Raw genomic sequence first — 19,644 nt, 5'->3', positions numbered from 1 at the left:
GAGAGTCCCTGTAATCCTAGATTCAGATCATTCAGGTGAGAAAAAATATCACCCAGATAGGCCAGTCGTGTGAGAAACTTGTCATCATGCAGTCAGACAAGTGAAAATGGTCAGTAAAGAAAACTTTAAGCTCGTCTCTCAATTAAAAAAAACGTGTCAATACTTTGCCCATTGATATCCAGCAGTATGTTGTAAAAGCGTTACATGGTCGCTGCCCATTTCATTGCATAGTGCAGAAAATACATGAGAGTTCAGGGGCCTTGCTTTAACAAAGTTAACCAGTTTCACTGTAGTGTCCAAAACATCTTTCAAGCTGTCAGGCATTCCCTTGGCAGCAAGAGCCTCTCGGTAGATGCTGCAGTGTACCCAAGTGGCGTCGGGAGCAACTCCTTGCACGCGCGTTACCACTCCACTACGTCTCCCTGTCATGGCTTTTGCGCCATCAGTACAGATACCAACACATCTTGACCACCAAAGTCCATTTGATGTCACAAAGCTGTCCAGTACTTTAAACATATCCTCTCCTGTTGTCCTGGTTTCCAGAAGAGGATGTCTTCCTTAATTGACCCCCATAAACGTAGCAGACATACCAGCAGCTAGGCCAGGCCTGCCACGTTTGTTGACTCATCCAGCTGTAACGCATATAATTAACTGGCTTGTATGCGAAGCAGTAATTGTTTCAAAACATTTCCTGCCATGTCACTGATGCGTCGTGAAACAGTGTATGTTTGATGAAGACATTGTATGTATAGTTTTTCCACCCAGCATTGTCCCATTAAGTCCTCCACAATAGTATGGGGCTTGCCTGTCCTAGCCACTCGGTAGCTCACCATATAAGACGCTTCTAGCCTCTTCTTATTAATGGTATCTGTTGCTTTTATACATGTCTTACTACTCGAAAGTCGTCTTAATTCTCGCTCCAAAAACTCCTGCGGCTTATTTCTCAAATTGACATGTTTTGTTTCTAAATGTCTGCGCAAGAGTGAAGGTTTCATTGAGTTGTGATATAGTACTTTTGCACATATAACACACTGTGGCTGAGGAAAGGCACTACTCCCAATATAAGTGAACCCCAAATCAATGTAGTTCTCATTATATTTGCGCCTCTTTGATGGTCCAACGTCCCTGTCTGTTGTTCGGTGTTTTCCCAGGTAAGGGGGCAGTAGCTCTTCGGCTGCATCAGATTCACAACTGTCAGTGTCCATGCTAGCTGGGCTAACAACATGTAGAATTACTGATGCTATCATTGGATACGCTCGTGGAAGCAGAACAACTTGTGTCGTCGACGGGTGCAGGTGTAGTACTGCTGGTAGTAACTGGTGGTATGTGTCTCTATGGAGGCGGGCCTTACTAAATGGATTGTTTGAAAATGTGAATAAAAAAAATAATAAAAAAAATGTTTTACAAAATTATGTGAATCACATTTTTATTTGGCGTACCCCCGACAGCATTGCGCGTAGTACCCCAGTTTAAGAATACCTGCTCTAGTAGATTAGTAAGAGTGAATCACCCCGTCTTCAAGAATGGCCTTTTTCCCTTCGTTCAGATTACAACCTCTCACATTCGGTTATTTGAAAATGAAATAATCTCCAAAATATCACTATTTTTAAAACAAGCAATAGAAAGCTGGTTGCAATTTCAGTTTAATCCACCAGAAAAGACATAAGAAATATTATGGTTGAAATCAAATATACTAATTGATTTAAAAAAAGACAGTATAATCTTTGTAAATTATATCAGAAATTGGACTGGTGGAGTTATTTCATACATGCAGTTAACAAAAATATATGGAAATGTCTGCTCTATCCAAAATTACAACCAACTGATTGCAGCATTACCGCAAAAATGGAGGAGGCAAGTAGAAAGGGGAGAACGTAAGGAACTTGTCTGTCGGCCTTGCATTAAATACCAACATTTTTCTAAAGAAAATTGTGATAAATAACAAAGTATACCAGTTTCATTTAAGGACCAAAAAACAACGCCAGAGTTTTTCCATTTAAAATATTATATAATATTCTTGCAACCAATAGAATGTTATATATATGGGGCTACAACCATCCCAGCTTTGCAGATTTTGCTGCAAAGAGACAGAATAATTGGATCATTTGTTTTGGTGCTGTCCATATGTAGTTTGTTTTTGGTCGCAGGTTCAGAAATGGCAGAAAAATTGCCAAATTTACTTGGAGCCAACTCTGCAAATAGCTCTGCTGGGTGATTTGAAAAGGCATAGTCAATCGATCAATAGTATAATAATACTCTTAGCAAAGGTGTTTGTCTTTAATTTACAATCTGTAGAAACTATGAGAACCTTTTTTTTGGCAGCCAGAAATGTATTGTATTACTGTATTATTGATTGAATGTTTGTTTATTCCATGCGTAACTCTGTGTTGTTGTATGTGTCGAACTGCTTTGCTTTATCTTGGCCAGGTCACAGCTGCAAATGAGAACTTGTTCTCAACTAGCCTACCTGGTTAAATAAAGGTGAAATAAAAAAATCTAAATTGGATGGTCTTCAGAGATAGATGGGAGGGGTTGAGGGTAGCTAAAGGCTGGGAGTAAAAACAAACAGAAGGAAACTAATGTAAAATATATTTTCCATTAAATGTATGTAGTATGTATAACCTGGAAATGGAAGCCTAAGTATTGTTGGGTTAGGGAAAATAATAAAGAAGGAAAATATATTTAAGTTGTTTACTCCAAGTAGGGAAGGGGCTGTAGGGTTAGGGTAAAATAATAAAGAAGTAAAATATACTTAATTTGTTTACTCCAATTAAGGGAGGGGTGGTAGGGTTAGGGGAAAATAATAAAGAAGCAAAATATATTTAAAATATATATATATTTAAAATAATATATACTGTATATATTTACAAAACAAATACATAGGGGATTGGAAATGATGGAGACAATTACATTGATAGAAGCCACAATCTATCTGCAGTATTAAAGCTGATCTACCCCCTAAAAAAGGATAGGGTCTGCCTGAATACTATAGTACCTCTCTCCTGACATTATATACTAAGTGGAACACTGACAGTATAAAGTTAGTTATTTAATATGGTATTTCATTGACAGTAGATTGTATTAAAAGAGAAGTCAATAGAATATCATGACAAATGAGATTTCTTTCATAAAATGTAAACATATTTAAATCTCTAACAGAATGTGTCAAGCCTTATAGAACAATTTGAATGAGGAAAACTCATTCAGTCTCTATTATCCAGAGTCTATACTATATACCAGTCCTAAGAGCCATGATGAGCCAGCCCGTAGGGCTCCACAGAGCCAGTAGAAGCACCTGTTATCCAGCCCACCGTCCCTCCACCCAGACTGGCCATCATGTCATCCAGGAGGCCCCTGTCCTCCACCAGTATCTCACCTCCAGGGTATGGCTCTGCTATGAGAGTGAGGGATAAAGATGTGCGTGTTTTTGTTAATACTGATGATGTGTCTGGTTAGGATTTGCATGGGGTAGATAGGGGGGAAATAGTGTCTACTTTGCTTCTGGTTCTACACATTCCTTTAAATAAAAGTATACCATTCTCAGGATATGTTAGGGCTCTATTCAATCCGTATCGCGGAAGTTCAGCCTTACAGCGTGATTTACATTTAAAGGCAATGTTTCTTTCTTAGCGGAGACTGCATTCACGGTAAACACTGCATATGTCGGCTCAACTGTGTAAGGCACTGCATCTCAGTGCAAGAGGCGTCACTGAAGTCCCTGGTTTGAATCCAGGCTGCATCACATCTGGCCGTGATTGGGAGTCCCATAGGGCGGTGCACAATTGGCCAAGCGTCGTCCGGGTTTGGCTGGGGTAGGCCGTCATTGTAAATAAGAATTTGTTCTTAACTGACTTGCCTAGTTAAATAAAGGATAAATAAATAAAATCGTAAATGACCTTTACACCGTGCTATTCAAGGATATAGATTGAAAGGGCCCTTACATTTGTGTGTCTATAAAATTAGCAGCAAACAGAAATGTATGAAAAGGGAATAAGAACTAGAACGCTGCTGTCACACTCACCAAGTGTGTGTTCAGACATTTTCCTCATTAGGGAACTGGGGACGTCATAGATGCTCTCTGTCATCTCGCTATAATCTGAGATAGAACATGAAAATTAACTCAAATACACTTTAATTTGCTGGTAAACAAATGAAAAATATTGAATGAATTTAAAACCCAATACATTGAAAAATAAACATTTTCATAATCTCACCTTGGCGGTCACTTGCCCTCCTATTGGACAGTGGGAAGTCATAGAGGTCCTCTCCATCAGTCAAGTCTTCATCTGATTGGTTGATGTGATACTCAGCTACAGAGGAAATAGCAGGTAGGTTTTTGGTCATTTATCAAACACAGACCATTAACATAAGTCATTATCATGTAATATGATATCTACTGGTATTTTTTATCATATACAGTGGTCTCCATAATGGAAGAATTTATGACATTTATGATTGATAATTTATTGATTTATGACATATAATGACACACTGATGTGACCATGAGGGTAGTACTCACAGTTCCGGGGGGCTGGTAGAATGTCATACTGATCCTCTTCCTCCTTACACTCTTCCTCCTCTTCTTCATCTCTCTCCTCTTCACATCTCCTTCTAAATCTATGGACACTGTCCTCATCCTCCTCTCCATCTGAAATGACAGTGAAAAGATGTTGCCGTATTTCAGAGCTGAAGATACAGCTTGGCTCCCCACCTCACCACCAAAGCATTAAATGCCACAACGTGCCCATTTCCTCTTTCCACTAGACAACCAAACCGTTGATCTCCTCCAACTGCTTGGCACAGCAAATGTGAATGAAAAAACAAACATATTTCCACACTTAAGTTTTGCTGAGTTTACAGAGGATTTAGCACCCCATTGATGCTCTACTTACAATGTGAGATGGTGTTCTGGCATATGGCTTCCTCACTACTGAGCTCGTCAGAGAGGGAGAGAGAGAGGGTAGCCCTGACCAGATTTTGGTCAGGGGTGAGGGGGCCTGAGAGGCAGTGGGTACTCCTGTCCCCCTGGTCTAGGTCTTGGTCAGGGGTGAGGGGGCCTGAGAGGCAGTGGGTACTCCTGGTTCCCTGGTCTTGGTCAGGGATGGAGGGGTTGAGGGGTGCAGAGAGGGGTCGATGAACCCCCAGTGGTTCCGTCATGCTGTCACATTCTGAGCTGTTATAGGTGCTGAAGCGACCTCTGACCTTCAGGTCATCAGACCTCACATCCTGCTGTCTGGAGACAAAACAGATGGACAGGCAACACTCAAATGGACAGAAATAAAACTAATGTTTCCCACTATATTTTATTAAACCAACATTTTGGCAGATAATGCCTTCCAAGGTACTCAAATGCTCACCAGGAATACATAAAGCATTATCTTAGACAGCAGTTGCTTAGGCTCTGTCTGCCACTGGAGGCTGCTGAGGGGAGGACGGCTCATAATAATGGCTGGAACGGCGCTCATGGAATGGCATCAAACACATAGAAACCATGTGTTTGATACCATTCCATAAATTCCACTCCGGCCATAACCACGAGCCTGTCCTCCACAATGAAGGTGGCACCAACCTCCTGTGCTGTCGGCATAGTAAATCCTCCCATATCCATATAGTAGTTTCAGGCTTCAAATACACCTGCACAGATTTCATCTACTCTAGCACTGTGATTGTTACAAACAGTTATTTTTTAAGGTTTAACTTACAATGCTCATAGGTTATTTAGCCTAATTTGAATTAACTTTTTGGAAGTCGTTCTAGATATGAGCTCCTGATAAATTACTACAGTGTAATGTAATGACAAACAGTGCAGTAGTGTTTCAATAATCCTGAGCTTCCTGTTACCGTATGCAGCCTGGGTCTGTGCCCCCTGGGCCTGAGAGATGCATGGCCCTCCACAGCTGGCCAATCCACTCCCTCCTCAGATCAGCTGTCTCTGCAGCCTACAGACACATGGTCAGGGGGTAGCAGGGATGAATTTAGTACATTGTTACAGTCTGAGTTAAAAGATCATCCATAGTTGTTGGAGGAAGTGTTAAATTACTTTAAGCAATCCAAGTACTGTAGCACACAGCTGGGCAGCAGTTAGCCTAGTGGTTAAGAACGTTGGGTCAATAACCAAAAGGTCTCTGGTTCTATTCCCCAAGCCAAACTAGGTCCAAAACCTAGGTGCAAAGCACCAAACCCTAATTGCTCTGGATAAGAGTGTCTGCTAAATGACTAAAATGTAAACAGCTGATAAAAGATTTGAATACAGTTGAATTGATCTTTCTGAACAATAGACAGCTTCTTCACCTGGTACTTTCACTTGGGAAATTCCCATCAGTCAGTATGAAGTGACAGTAACAGACCACATCCTGAAACCACATGTTAAACCTACACAGGCATCGGCGCCCACACGGTTCTGTAGTGACACTGGTAACAGACCACATCCTGAAACAACAGGGCAGCCTGTACAGCCCACACCACACTGTTCTGTACACCTGAAGTGGGAGTAGAGCTGTCTGTGTGACTCACCAGTACTTTCCTCTTCCCATTCTTCATGGTGATTTCAAACACGTAGTGCTTACGCTTCTCCCTCTGGATCTCACGCACGGACTGCACCTGACCCAACAACAACACTTCTATTTCAGACAAAGTGCTATACATACTTGTAAATAGTATACTATTAAGCAGCTGTAACTAGGTCATATGGAATAGTGGGTAATGCTCATTGAACACAAGGAAAAGTATAATAAAGTCCAGGGCAATTGTTCCTGTCTGTCTGGCTAGAAGGAACATGAAGGCTTTCTGACCAAATGAAATAAAAGCAGTTTGACTTACAGTGTAGATGTAGTACAGGCCTCTTAGGTGTGACTGTGGGGGACAGAAAAGATCATAAGACTATTACTACTTTGAACAGTGTAAATAACATTCAACTTCGCCTGAAAACGTTGAAGGACTTCTCACAGCTGAGCGATACTCACAGCACTCCCATGTTTCTTAGTGTAGAAGAATAATGTTGTGTTTTGGAGCCTGAACCAATAGGTTGACCACTTCATTTTCTAAAAGAGAAAAAACACAGACTCAGTGTTCCTCCAGATAGTGAAGACCTGATTCTGGATACAAACCATGACTGACTGGCAATAACAAAGTAAAACACAGACTCAGTGTCCCTACAGACTCAGTGTCCCTCCAGATAGTGAAGACCTGATTCTGGATACAAACCATGACTGACTGGCAATAGCAGAGTAAAACACAGACTCAGTGTCCCTACAGACTCAGTGTCCCTCCAGATAGTGAAGACCTGATTCTGGATACAAACCATGACTGACTGGCAATAACAAAGTAAAACACAGACTCAGTGTCCCTACAGACTCAGTGTCCCTCCAGATAGTGAAGACCTGATTCTGGATACAAACCATGACTGACTGGCAATAGCAGAGTAAAACACAGTAGTATAAAATATACTGGCATAAATAGAAAGCAGTTTACAAAAATATTGGAAAAGCGGTCACTTGTAAGTATTCATCAACAAATCAAATCAAATGTTATTGGTCACATTATTAGCAGATGTTAATTTGAGTGTAGTGAAATGCTTGTGCTTCTAGTTCCGACAGTGCAGTAATATCTAACAATTCCCCAACAACTACCAAGTAAACTGAGTCCAGTAATTGAGCTGATAATGTGACAAGTTTTTCTACATATTTGAGAGTTTTGTCTTACCATTGTATCTTTCCTTTTCTTCAAGAAGCCCTCGAAAAGCAGCTGTTGCCTGTCCGTTGACATCGCTTCAGAAGTTAACACTTATACTAAATCCTGTTATCAGTTCTTGTTTAGTATCACCAGTCGATGGGTGACTTCCCCCTTTCACTGAGAACTGGGACATCACTGGCTTCATCACCTGCCCACTTCTCCATTCTGACCCACTTCTCCATTCTGACCCACATAATGCTTGTTTGTACCTATGTTTGTTTGCAGTCACTCGGTATAGAAACGTATGGGATATTAAGGTCAAGTTGACTATGTGTGTGTTGAACTATACGCGCCTGCCTAGCCGTTATATGTACCCACATTTTAGGTGTTTGTCCACTGAGAATTTTGAGCTCAACGAAGAGTACATTATTCTTCAAAGGATTCAATATTAGTAGAAGCAGGCTACACTTTAAGTGACGTGTTGTACAATGAAAATGTAAGTACGGTGGATTAAGAAATCAGATGACTCCAACATTTACACACTGTTCTGACACTCTGCTAAAAGACAGGGAATAGTTTGAGGGGGGATAATATGCATGTTATATGAATGGATCAAATCATATTGCAGACACCTGTATCAGATCACACAGTTCTTTATTGTAAATGTTGGAAAAGTCAATGAGAATAAACAGTTCCGTTCATGGTTCAAGGAGGGAGTCAGAGGTGCACTGCATGGCTGTTAATAACAGTGTCATCTGTAGGCATAATAGTGGAACATAAAAATACAAATCAGAATATGAAAGGAAAAAAGCTATTTTAAAACAGGAAAATAAAACAAGTCGAGGAAGAAGCAGATACAGTCATGGTAATGTTGTAGTCTTTTGTCTTTCAGAGTAAGTGAATGATGGATGTCATTATTAACGGCTTTGATAATACTAGATATACAAAAATACATGGAAAATTAATGCATTATCCTCTTGAAGTGCGTCTGTTTCATGCAATGCTGAACAAACCATTCCAAACAGATAAACCAAAGAAAACAGGTTAATAAATTAATAGCAATTGAAACGTGTGCACGAAACCCATGACCTTTTCAACATTAAAAATGGCTTTGACTTTGCAGCTCTTCCTGTAGGCTCACTGTTGAGGTGTTACAGAGCTGAATGTTTTATTCACTGGCAAGCTTTATTCACGCCGTAATCTGGTTGGGTATTTCTCTAAGTACCCGAGCAAATATATATATCTATATATACACACTTCTATAAACAAATATTTTCAGTCCATATTGTAGTGAGTTGTATGCGGCTGCCTTCTTTGCTTTCTCGGGCTCTGGGGGTCAAACCAGCTATAATACTGACCTGAGAAAAAAGGCTGGGTTCTACACAGATTTAAAAACAACCAGCAACTACTACTGTCTGACCTGGAGAAGAAAAACCCCCAAGACTAGACCAGATCACACGATACCAGAATGCCTGCAGTAGATTGATTAGATGGTGTTCAATATACACAATGTGAGTTTGTGGTGAAATTTTTTCCAAAGAAAAACATCAAGAATTATATATATTTTTTTAAACAAAAAACAGTTTGCAAAAGATGACTAGTTTTTTTTCTCAGTTTCAAATATATAAAATCAATCTATGGTTTCTCTGGTTTGTTCCCTCTGCAGTAGGGTGGATGTGGGATCAGGGTGGTTCAGATGGGCTGGAAGTTCCGTTTCATTCAGTTGTTGACTCTTTTTTGGGGAAGGGGAGCAGAGGATTGTGGGATGTTGGAGGTCATGTTTTCTTTCAGGGAGGGGGTGAGGGGTCAAAGGGCAGAGACTAGGCGGTGGGGGGCGGGTCAAGGGTCATCTCATGCATCCTGTGTCTGTCCAGATCATCGTTGTTTGAGGATAGCTCTGTACATAGCGAAGCCCAGGACTGCAAACACGGTTGCCCCCACGCTTGCCCTTAGCCAAAACGTAGAGCTCTTCAGGTCTGCCTGAGCCATGTGCCTGAGAAGAGGGGAGAGAAAGAGAGAGAAAGAGAGAGAGAGAGAGAGAGAGGAGAGAGAGGGGGGATAAAGAAATGAATACAACAATACAGCCTCGTTTCCAAATCACATGAGGACATGTTGACAAATGACAAACCAAAGTCATGTTCTCTGAGCTTCCTAAACAAATCTCTACAAAAACAGAGGTACAGTCAAACTGTTCGATAGTACCAATGTTGTAGTACCAATACAACCTCTTTACATGATATACTGTCTTCTGAAAATGAGTTAGTATATCATGTTTAACCAGGCTATCACAGACTAGCTCATTTTCAGAAGACAGTATATCATGTTTAACCAGGCTATCACAGACTAGCTCATTTTCAGAAGACAATATATCATGTTTAACCAGGCTGTCTTCTGAAAATGAGCTAGTCTGTGATAGCCTGGTTAACCAGACTGAACGCTGCGCTCACCATTGGTTCACTTCCCTAGAATGGGGAGTTCAGCGTTCAGGCTAGTTTACCCAGGCTAAGTCTGTGATGCGAGCAGTACCGCATACACTAACATGTGAGTGGCTGTTACTGGAACATTAGATTTGTTTGGTCAATCTAACAATAACTACTATATATTGGGTGAAAGCCAAAAGGCGAGGAAAGTAAAGGTGGGGCTATGGACAGAAAGCGTGAGGGATGGGGAGGAGGTTCTGCTAGGGAAACAGAAACAAGAGAAAAGCCCTAAGTCCGGGTCACATTCAATAGGTACACGAGGTGGAAATGAACAAGCATTTTGACTGTACTGACTGAATATAGTGCCTCAGTTTCTAGGTCCTCTGAGCACAAGCCTGGCTATAACATACAGTACTAACAGTATGAAACAACAACATGGAGCCTGGCTATAACATACAGTACTAACAGTATGAAACAACAACATGGAGGGAAGACAGGAGGCTGAGAGGGGAGGGGAGGGGAGGGGAGGGGAGGGGAGGGGAGGGGAGGGGAGGAGGAGAAGGCCTGGCTATAACATACAGTACTAACAGTATGAAACAACAACATGGAGGGAAGACAGGAGGCTGAGAGGGGAGGGGAGGGGAGGGGAGGGGAGGGGAGGGGAGGGGAGGGGAGGGGGAGAGGGGAGGGGAGGGGGAGAAGGCCTGGCTATAACATACAGTACTAACAGTATGAAACAACAACATGGAGGGAAGACAGGAGGCTGAGAGGGGAGGGGAGGGGAGGGGAGGGGGAGAGGGGAGGGAAAGGAGAGGGGAGGGGGAGAAGGAGAGGGGAGGGGGAGAAGGAGAAGGGAGGGGGAGGGGAGGGGAGGAGGAGAGGGGAGGAGGAGAAGGAGAAGGGAGGAGGAGGAGAGGGGGAGAGGGGAGGGGGAGAAGGAGAGGGGAGGAGGAGAAGGAGAAGGGAGGGAGAGGGGAGGGGGAGAGGCTCTAGAAGCAAGAGGAATTTCTGAAGTGCAGAGGTTAGCAGAAAGCTCTAACTTATAAATTGCCAAACACACAATCTCGTGTTCACACTCACATACACAATTCTCTCTCACACACACACACAATTCTCTCTCTCGCCCTCTCTCACACACACACAGCTCAACAACCCATTCATCTACACAGTGATATCTGACAGACTCCCACAGCAGCAGAAACCCTAACCCATTCAAGCAGGTTTAGCAGGAAGAGTCCATTAAATAGACAACTGCTATCCTGCTTAACCATGACATGTACCTCAGAGGAAGAGCAATACCTTCCTCCCACCAGCATGCTGCCCAACAGAGCTTCTTCAGCAAGCAGCCATACACAAACCAGACCAACCAGCTATTTGTAGGACTAAGACATCGACCGGTACCTTCAAAAGTAATGATAGATGCCCATTAAAAAGGTAATCAGTGAGTTCCATCAGGTACACTGGGTGAAAACAGATCAAAGGCTGTTGTTTATTAAAAGGTTGAGGCCAGAGTACGTAGATGTGTAGCCCGATGTCTGTAGCCTTCATTATAATCCCCTCTTTATATAATAACGGAGGCTACAGCAATCTCCTCCCCCAACAGTGCTTGCCGTTGCCACATCAACGTCCACCATACCTGCATCTACCCAGCCAGTGACAAACAGCTGTCCCTTAGCTCCCAGTCTGTCAGATGCTGTGTTTTACCTGGCCTGAGGCCCATAGGACTGGACAGAAGACTCCATGCTGTGTTTTACCTGGCCTGGGGCCCATAGAGCTGGACAGAAGATTCCATGCTGTGTTTTACCTGGCCTGAGGCCCATAGGGCTGGACAGAAGACTCCATGTAGATAGACTCCTCTACATTACTGATGGTGTGAACCTGCTGGATCAGACTGCACTCCTCGTCAACCAACAGATAGGCGCCCACATCATGTAACCTTGTACGTACACACACACACACACACACACACACACACACACACACAGTAGGGCAGTTCAACGCCAACCCCACACACACACACACCGGGACATGACACCACCACAGAACACACCCCACCACACCTTGCAGCTGCTTGGTCACACCCCACACCCTCTTGGTCACACACCACACCTCGCAGCTAAAAAATCTTGTCCAATGCGATGGCTGAGTTGGCAACATGCCAGCCAAATAAAAGACAGGCTTCAATCTTAAGATTGATGGAGAAACAGGGTTAGAAAATACTTTACATTCAGTGTGCTCTCCAAATTTGTTGAAATAGGCTACTTTGAGTCATTGCATTATATATATTTTTTTATATATGGGGTAAACCAAAAATATAGAAGATTCAAACCAATTAGGTGTTAAATAGTATAGTATCTCAGCTAGTCAGTGTGGTGTGACCGCCTTCAATAACGTCTGTATTAGTGGCATGCCATTTCTGGTGCGTTAATTCTCTTCTCCCAAGGTTAAACAGGCATTGACAAAGGAGTTAGCATGTACAGTGAGGGGAAAAAGTATTTGATCCCCTGCTGATTTTGTATGTTTGCCCACTGACAAAGAAATGATCAGTCTATCCAGAAAAACGCATGTCAAAAATGTTATACTTATTTCCCTCATTAAAATGAAAATAATTGGATTTGACCCCTCTGCAAAACATGACTTAGCACTTGGTAGCAAAACCCTTGTTGGCAATCACAGAGGTCAGACGTTTCTTGTAGTTGGCCACCAGGTTTGCACACATCTCAGGAGGGATTTTGTCCCACTCCTCTTTGCAGATCTTCTCCAAGTCATTAAGGTTTCAAGGCTGACGTTTGGCAACTCGAACCTTCAGCTCCCTCCACAGATTTTCTATGGGATTAAGGTCTGGAGACTGGCTAGGCCACTCCAGGACCTTAATGTGCTTCTTCTTGAGCCACTCCTTTGTTGCCTTGGCTGTGTGTTTTGGGTCATTGTCATGCTGGAATACCCATCCACAACCCATTTTCAATGCCCTGGCTGAGGGAAGGAGGTTCTCACCCAAGATTTAACGGTACATGGCCCCGTCCATCGTCCCTTTGATGCGGTGAAGTTGTCCTGTCCCCTTAGCAGAAAAACACCCCCAAAGCATAATGTTTCCACCTCCATGTTTGACGGTGGGGATGGTGTTCTTGGGGTCATAGGCAGCATTCCTCCTCCTCCAAACACGGCGAGTTGAGTTGATGCCAAAGAGCTCCATTTTGGTCTCATCTGACCACAACACTTTCACCCAGTTGTCCTCTGAATCATTCAGATGTTCATTGGCAAACTTCAGACGGGCATGTATATGTGCTTTCTTGAGCAGGGGGACCTTGCGGGCGCTGTAGGATTTCAGTTCTTCACGGCGTAGTGTGTTACCAATTGTTTTCTTGGTGACTATGGTCCCAGCTGCCTTGAGATCATTGACAAGATCCTCCTGTGTAGTTCTGGGCTGATTCCTCACCGTTCTCATGATCATTGCAACTCCACGAGGTGAGATCTTGCATGGAGCCCCAGGCCGAGGGAGTTTGACAGTTCGTGTGTTTCTTTTATTTGCGAATAATCGCACCAACTGTTGTCACCTTCTCACCAATCTGCTTGGTGATGGTCTTGTAGCCCATTCCAGCCTTGTGTAGGTCTACAATCTTGTCCCTGACATCCTTGGAGAGCTCCTTGGTCTTGGCCATGGTGGAGAGTTTGGAATCTGATTGATTGATTGCTTCTGTGGACAGGTGTCTTTTATACAGGTAACAAGCTGAGATTAGGAGCACTCCCTTTAAGAGTGTGAAAATACTTATTTTCCTCATTAAAATGCAAATCAATTTATAACATTTTTGACATGCGGTGTTCTGGATTTTGTTGTTGTTCTGTCTCTCACTGTTCAAATAAACCTACCATTAAAATTATAGACTGATCATTTCTTTGTCAGTGGACAAACGTACAAAATCAGCATGGGATCAAATACTTTTTCCCCCTCACTGTAACACAATAGTGTTATAACAGGCATGCCTGGGTCCCCAGAAGCCATTGTAAACTTAGTAGGAACCATTGTAACCCTCCCAAACCATACCAATACATATAGTAATCTACACTTTCACACAACACACTCTATTGTACAAGCATATACAAGCACAATGAAATGTCAACCCTGCAATGGTGAGCCACCACAAGCCATCCAAACCCTGCACATCATAAACCACACACACTCTAACCCCAAGCACTAGCCTAGTTCCCATACCTCCCAATGCTCAAAACAGACTGCTGATTTGAGTGGAGCCTATGCATAGCCGTCCATAGGGGGGCGGTGGCGAGCTGAAGACCAAGGCAAGCCGATTGGAAGATGAGACAGACAGCGTCTAGACCAGGCCTGGGCAACTTCAGTCCTCAGGGGGCCTGATTGGTGTCACACTTTTTCCCCCAGTCCCAGCTAACACACCTGACTCCAATAATCACATAATCATGATCTTCAGCTAAAAATGCAAATCAGCTGTGTTTGCTAGGGATGGGGGACAAATGTGACACCAGTCAGGCCCCTGAGGACTGGAATTGCCGAGACAGACAGACAGCGTCGAGACAGACAGAGAGCGTCGAGACAGACAGAGAGCGTCGAGACAGACAGAGAGCGTCGAGACAGACAGAGAGCGTCGAGACAGAGAGCGTCGAGACAGAGAGCGTCGAGACAGAGAGCGTCGAGACAGAGAGCCGGTGCATGCAACTAACAAGAGGTAAACACATGCAACAGGAACAGAAAGAGGGGCAGCCAAAAACATGTGTATGAACACCTATAGGATGAAAACAAGAAAACACGACAACAGAAACACAATGAAATTAAATGTGATCGATATACAGTGCAAAATCACTTTGTAACGAATGGAAGAAAAACATTTGTCATACAAATTAAGATGTATTTTTAGTAAAAAAAGAATGTTTAAACCACAAGAGAAGCAGGACTGTAAATAAGATAACCTAATTCATCTACACAGTTTATTAGACTATGATAACACTAGGGCTGCAGTATGAGCCACGTTTGAGAGTGAATTTAGGGCCTAACATAGGACCTTATATAGACTAACTGTATCTTGTGGGTGTAAACTTAAGAAGTGAGAATCACTCCACAACCTCCAAACTGAAATCATCATAGAAATCAAACCATGCACACCTCTGGCGGTGGAAACAGTTCAATGTCAAAGAAAACTAAAAAAGATAGACATTTAGAAAATGCAATTTCAACCAAATATCAACATCTACTTTCGTGAAGAGGAGAATAACCAGTCAGCCAACCCAAGCTGACTTCTATGAGGCTTTCAGTTTCACCAACAGCTTCAGTAACCAAAACAGAAAGATCTGCAAGGTGACGTTTCTCCCTCACTCACTATGCAAATTAGTCTTTAGTACAAATTTACAGTTTGCATATCCACTTAACATGATCGAAACACCATTCTTAAACGAAAAAGGGCCATGTTGGCTTCAACATCCCCTTGTATGCTCAACTCTTGAAAGATTAATGACTTGCCAAGCAACTTTGACATTTTTTTATATCTTAAAAATTCATGCATTAGTTACTTGATGATAGACTGCACCGTGTTGCTACAGGAGGGTAATTTACCCACAACCCATCGCCAATTAGACACGTTAACAGACTGCACACATGCATCTTCAGTTCAGACTGGCTCAAACGGAAAGCAACAGAACCACACGGTGGGATCGACCACACGGTTACCTCCCTGGCTAGCACCACAGGTGTTAGATGATGGTGTAGTGTGGCAGATAATTGGGTAAAGCCTTGTGTCACGGTGGTGAGAGCAGAGTGGGAGTGCTGTGTGAGGCTATAGCAGAGATGAAGACACACAACCACATTACAACTAGGTCACCTTACAGCAGACCTATAGTATTATGTTACCTTACAGCAGACCTATAGTATTATGTTACCTTACAGCAGACCTATAGTATTATGTTACCTTACAGCAGACCTATAGTATTATGTTACCTTAGCCCAGGGGTTCCCAAACTTTTCCACTCGGGGCCCCTTCCAACATCATGTATATTTCTATGGGCACAAGCACTGTTCATGACACAAACTCTTCACAACTCTCGTTGGTGGAGAGAATTTTAAAGCTTATTTCCTGCAATTCTAAAAAATGTGTCAATGTTCAAAGAATATTGTGCAGTTTTAAAGCAAATTTTCTTACAATTCTATACATTTTGCCATGTCTATTGTGTATTTTTGTGATATTTGAGTGGCAAAAAAACAATATCTATGGGCAAAAAAACCTCAAAAACACATCCGACATGGGCTAGTTGATCTGGCTATTTCTGACTAACATGAAAAGAGGAACTGATGAAGTACTACCCAATATTGAAAATGTACCTTGTGCATTCTACTATTACAACTTTGAAGAGTAAGTTTAAAGCCGGACTGAGTTCTTTTATTTTTGGATCACTACCTTAGCCTACAGTGTTTCCACAGTATTTATTTAGCTGCGGCGCACCGCCACTAAACTGTTGCCGCGGCGCACCACCACTGCTAAATTGTTGCCACAACACAATTTTTTATTTTTTTTTTAAATGTTATAACACACACTATATATATATATATATATATATATATATATATATATATATATATATATATATATATATATATATATATATATATATATATATATATACATACATACACACACACACATACATATATACACATACACACAGTTGAAGTCGGAAGTTTATATACACTTAGGTTGGAGTCATTAAAACTCATTTTTCAACCACTCCACAGATTCCTATCGTTTTGGCAAGTCGGTTAGAACATCTACTTTGTGCATGACACAAGTAACTTTTCCAACAATTATTTACAGACAGATTATTTCACTGTATCACAATTCCAGTGGGTCAGAAGTTTACATGCACTAAGTTGACTGTGCCTTTAAACAGCTTGGAAAATTCCAGAATATTATGTCAATGCTTTAGAAGCTTCTGATAGGCTAATTGACATCATTTGAGTCAATTGGAGGTGTACCTGTGGATGTATTTCAAGGCCTAACTTCAAACTCTGTTTGGTTCATCCTTGGGAGCAATTTCCAAAAGCCTGAAGGTACCATGTTCATCTATACAAACAATAGTACGCCAGTATAAACACCATGGGACCACGCAGCTGTCATACCGCTCAGGAAGGAGACGTGTTCTGTCTCCTAGAGATGATCGTACTTTGGTGCGAAAAGTGCAAATCAATCCCAGAACAGCAAAGGACCTTGTGAAGATGCTGGAGGAAACAGATACAAAAGTATCCACATTAAAAACGAGTCCTATTTCAACATAACCTGAAAGGCCGCTCAGCAAGGAAGAAGCCACTGCTCCAAAACCGCCATAAAAAAATCCAGACTACGGTTTGCAACTGCACATGGGGACAAAAACTGTACTTTTTGGAGAAATGTCCTCTGGTCTGATGAAACAAAAATAGAACTGTTTGGCCATAATGACCATCGTTATGTTTGGAGAAAAAAGGGGGAAGCTTGCAAGCCGAAGAACACCATCCCAACCGTGAAGCACGAGGGTGGCAGCATCATGTTGTGGGGGTGCTTTGCTGCAGGAGGGACTGGTGCCTTTCACAAAATAGATGGCATCATGAGGGAGGAAAATTATGTGGATATATTGAAGCAACATCTCAAGACATCAGTCTGGAAGTTAAAGCTTGGTCGCAAATGGGTCTTCCAAATGGACAATGACCCCAAGCATACTTCAAAAGTTGTGGCAAAACGGCTTAAGGACAACAAAGTCAAGGTATTGGAGTGGCCATCGCAAAGCCCTGACCTCAATCCCATAGAAAATTTGTGGGCAGAACTGAAAAAGCGTGTGCGAGCAAGGAGGCCTACAGACTTGACTCAGTTACACCAGCTCTGTCAGGAGGAATGGGCCAAAATTCACCCAACTTATTGTGGGAAGCTTGTGGAAGGCTACCCAAAACATTTGACCCAAGTTAAACAATTTAAAGGTAATGCTACCAAATACTAATTGAGTGTATGTAAACTTCTGACACACTGGGAATGTGATGAAAGAAATAAAAGCTGAAATAAATCACTCTCTCTACTATTATTCTGACATTTCACATTCTTAAAATAAAGTGGTGATCCTAACTGACCTAAGACAGGGAATTTTTACTCGGATTAAATGTAAAAAAAAACTGTAAAAAACTGAGTTTAAATATATTTGGCTAAGGTGTAACGTAAACTCCCGACTTCAACTGTATGTACGTATGTATGTATGCATGTACGTACACACACACACACACACATATATACATACTTTTTAGAAAAATGCTTTCAGTTTAAACTTAAAACGACTAAAACCAGACAAAGTTTGTAGAAAAGATAATTGACCTATTTATATATATATTTTATAATATAATCTTTGAGAACTAGAAAATCACCAAAATAAAAGCTAAATTGATCTAATTTTGGAGTACTTTACGCATGGCTGGATTACCAATCGGGCACATGCCCAGGGGCCCTGATTGGGATCCCAATTTATTTTGTTTGAGTATAAGAACACAGAATTAGCATTGGCAAAATCTATAACTGGTCTAATAACTCGCAAAGAATATCAACTAATGTGCACACAGGCGGCTCTGATCTGAAAAGCACATTCACTCGCGGGTGACTGAAAGAGCTTGTGGGCTACTTGACCAATAGAACTCTACTCTGTTTGTGCTCTGGCTCTGCCAACAACAAAAATCACAGACTCAATCTTGCAAAGTTAGATTTGTTTTGGTTTGTTGCATTGAAAACGGGCTGATATAATGTTGATTAGATCACAGAAAAAAATGTAATCTATATAGTGCAAACTAATTGGGTGAACTTATTGAAGTTCAATCTCTTGGTCTCTGTGTAGCAAGGCATTTCTTCTGCGCGGCAGTCCTGGATGAGGTGTGCAGCCACACGCGCGTGCAGTTTATAGGGAACATTGGTAGAGTGCCATGTATAGGCTATGGTAAAAGAGTCAGCCATAAAATATATATGTTATTGGGCTCCTTTCTGTGGGGTATCATAGATAGCGGTGTCGGCATCATTCATTTTGGAGTAGAATGTCCTTTTAAAAAGTCACCAGAACCTTCTCACAGTCGTCCTATAAAAACAAAACTCAGTGCACCCCCTTCCACGACCTTTGACACCAGTGATAAAAATAAACAAATCGAGGGGCAACACTAGCTGCATTGGACTGAGCTCTCTTGTTACTGAGCTCTCTTGTTATAAGAGAGATAGGGACAGAAGCAGCTTGGACAATCCACTTGATTGAGTTAAAAGCAAATAAGGAGAGCAAATAAATGGAGTCTTGAAACCTTCTTGTCAACTCTATAGCCGATATGAGTACTTGGAATACAGTCTTATAAACCCACCCATACAATCATATGAAATTCAATGGAGATGTACAAATCAGGCCTGGAGATCGAAATAAGATCTCAGAATTTCAACTTATTTCTAGTTTTCCGTTGTGGATATGCAGTGTAAACCTGACTATGAGGAAGCATTGAGGGAGAAGAGGAGAAAAACCTTCACCCAGGTTAGAAAGCTAGTTTCCCCCCTCC

General features: G+C 42.0%; 2 protein-coding genes across 8 annotated transcripts in view; both read right to left on the bottom strand.

Annotated features, from left to right (window-relative positions):
• Positions 1–1,628: 1,628 nt before the first annotated feature.
• LOC106606586 (uncharacterized) lies at positions 1,629–7,834 on the bottom strand. Of its 2 annotated transcripts, none has more exons than XM_014202882.3 (10): positions 7,702–7,834; positions 6,963–7,040; positions 6,820–6,852; positions 6,514–6,600; positions 5,842–5,939; positions 4,893–5,233; positions 4,520–4,648; positions 4,215–4,310; positions 4,022–4,096; positions 1,629–3,394 (listed from the first exon to the last, which is right to left on the bottom strand). In XM_014202882.3, exons 1-10 carry the CDS (start codon positions 7,762–7,764, stop codon positions 3,243–3,245), a joined length of 1,152 nt encoding a protein of 383 aa, XP_014058357.1. In that variant the 5' UTR covers positions 7,765–7,834; the 3' UTR covers positions 1,629–3,242. The 2 variants fall into 2 exon arrangements, with proteins under 2 accessions (XP_014058357.1, XP_014058358.1); XM_014202883.3 differs by having other exon boundaries at positions 1,629–3,391.
• Positions 7,835–8,308: 474 nt separating this feature from the next.
• The window catches only part of LOC106606570 (mitochondrial Rho GTPase 1-A), a 31,141-nt gene continuing 19,805 nt past the window's right edge, over positions 8,309–19,644 (bottom strand). For 4 of the 6 annotated variants that reach the window (XM_045719926.2, XM_045719929.2, XM_045719925.2 and 1 more), the window contains one exon: positions 8,309–9,664. In XM_045719926.2, coding sequence (XP_045575882.1) covers positions 9,547–9,664 — 118 coding nt within the window. In that variant the 3' untranslated portion in view covers positions 8,309–9,546. Of the gene's footprint in view, positions 9,665–11,895; positions 12,028–13,326; positions 14,846–19,644 lie in introns of those variants that run through there. The other 2 variants (XM_045719924.2, XM_045719927.2) reach the window with 2 other exon arrangements.

The sequence above is a fragment of the Salmo salar genome, chromosome 06, assembly GCF_965601325.2.
Source record: "Salmo salar chromosome 06, fSalSal1, whole genome shotgun sequence".
NCBI lineage: Eukaryota > Metazoa > Chordata > Actinopteri > Salmoniformes > Salmonidae > Salmo > Salmo salar.
This window is presented reverse-complemented; position numbering and strand designations above follow the sequence as displayed.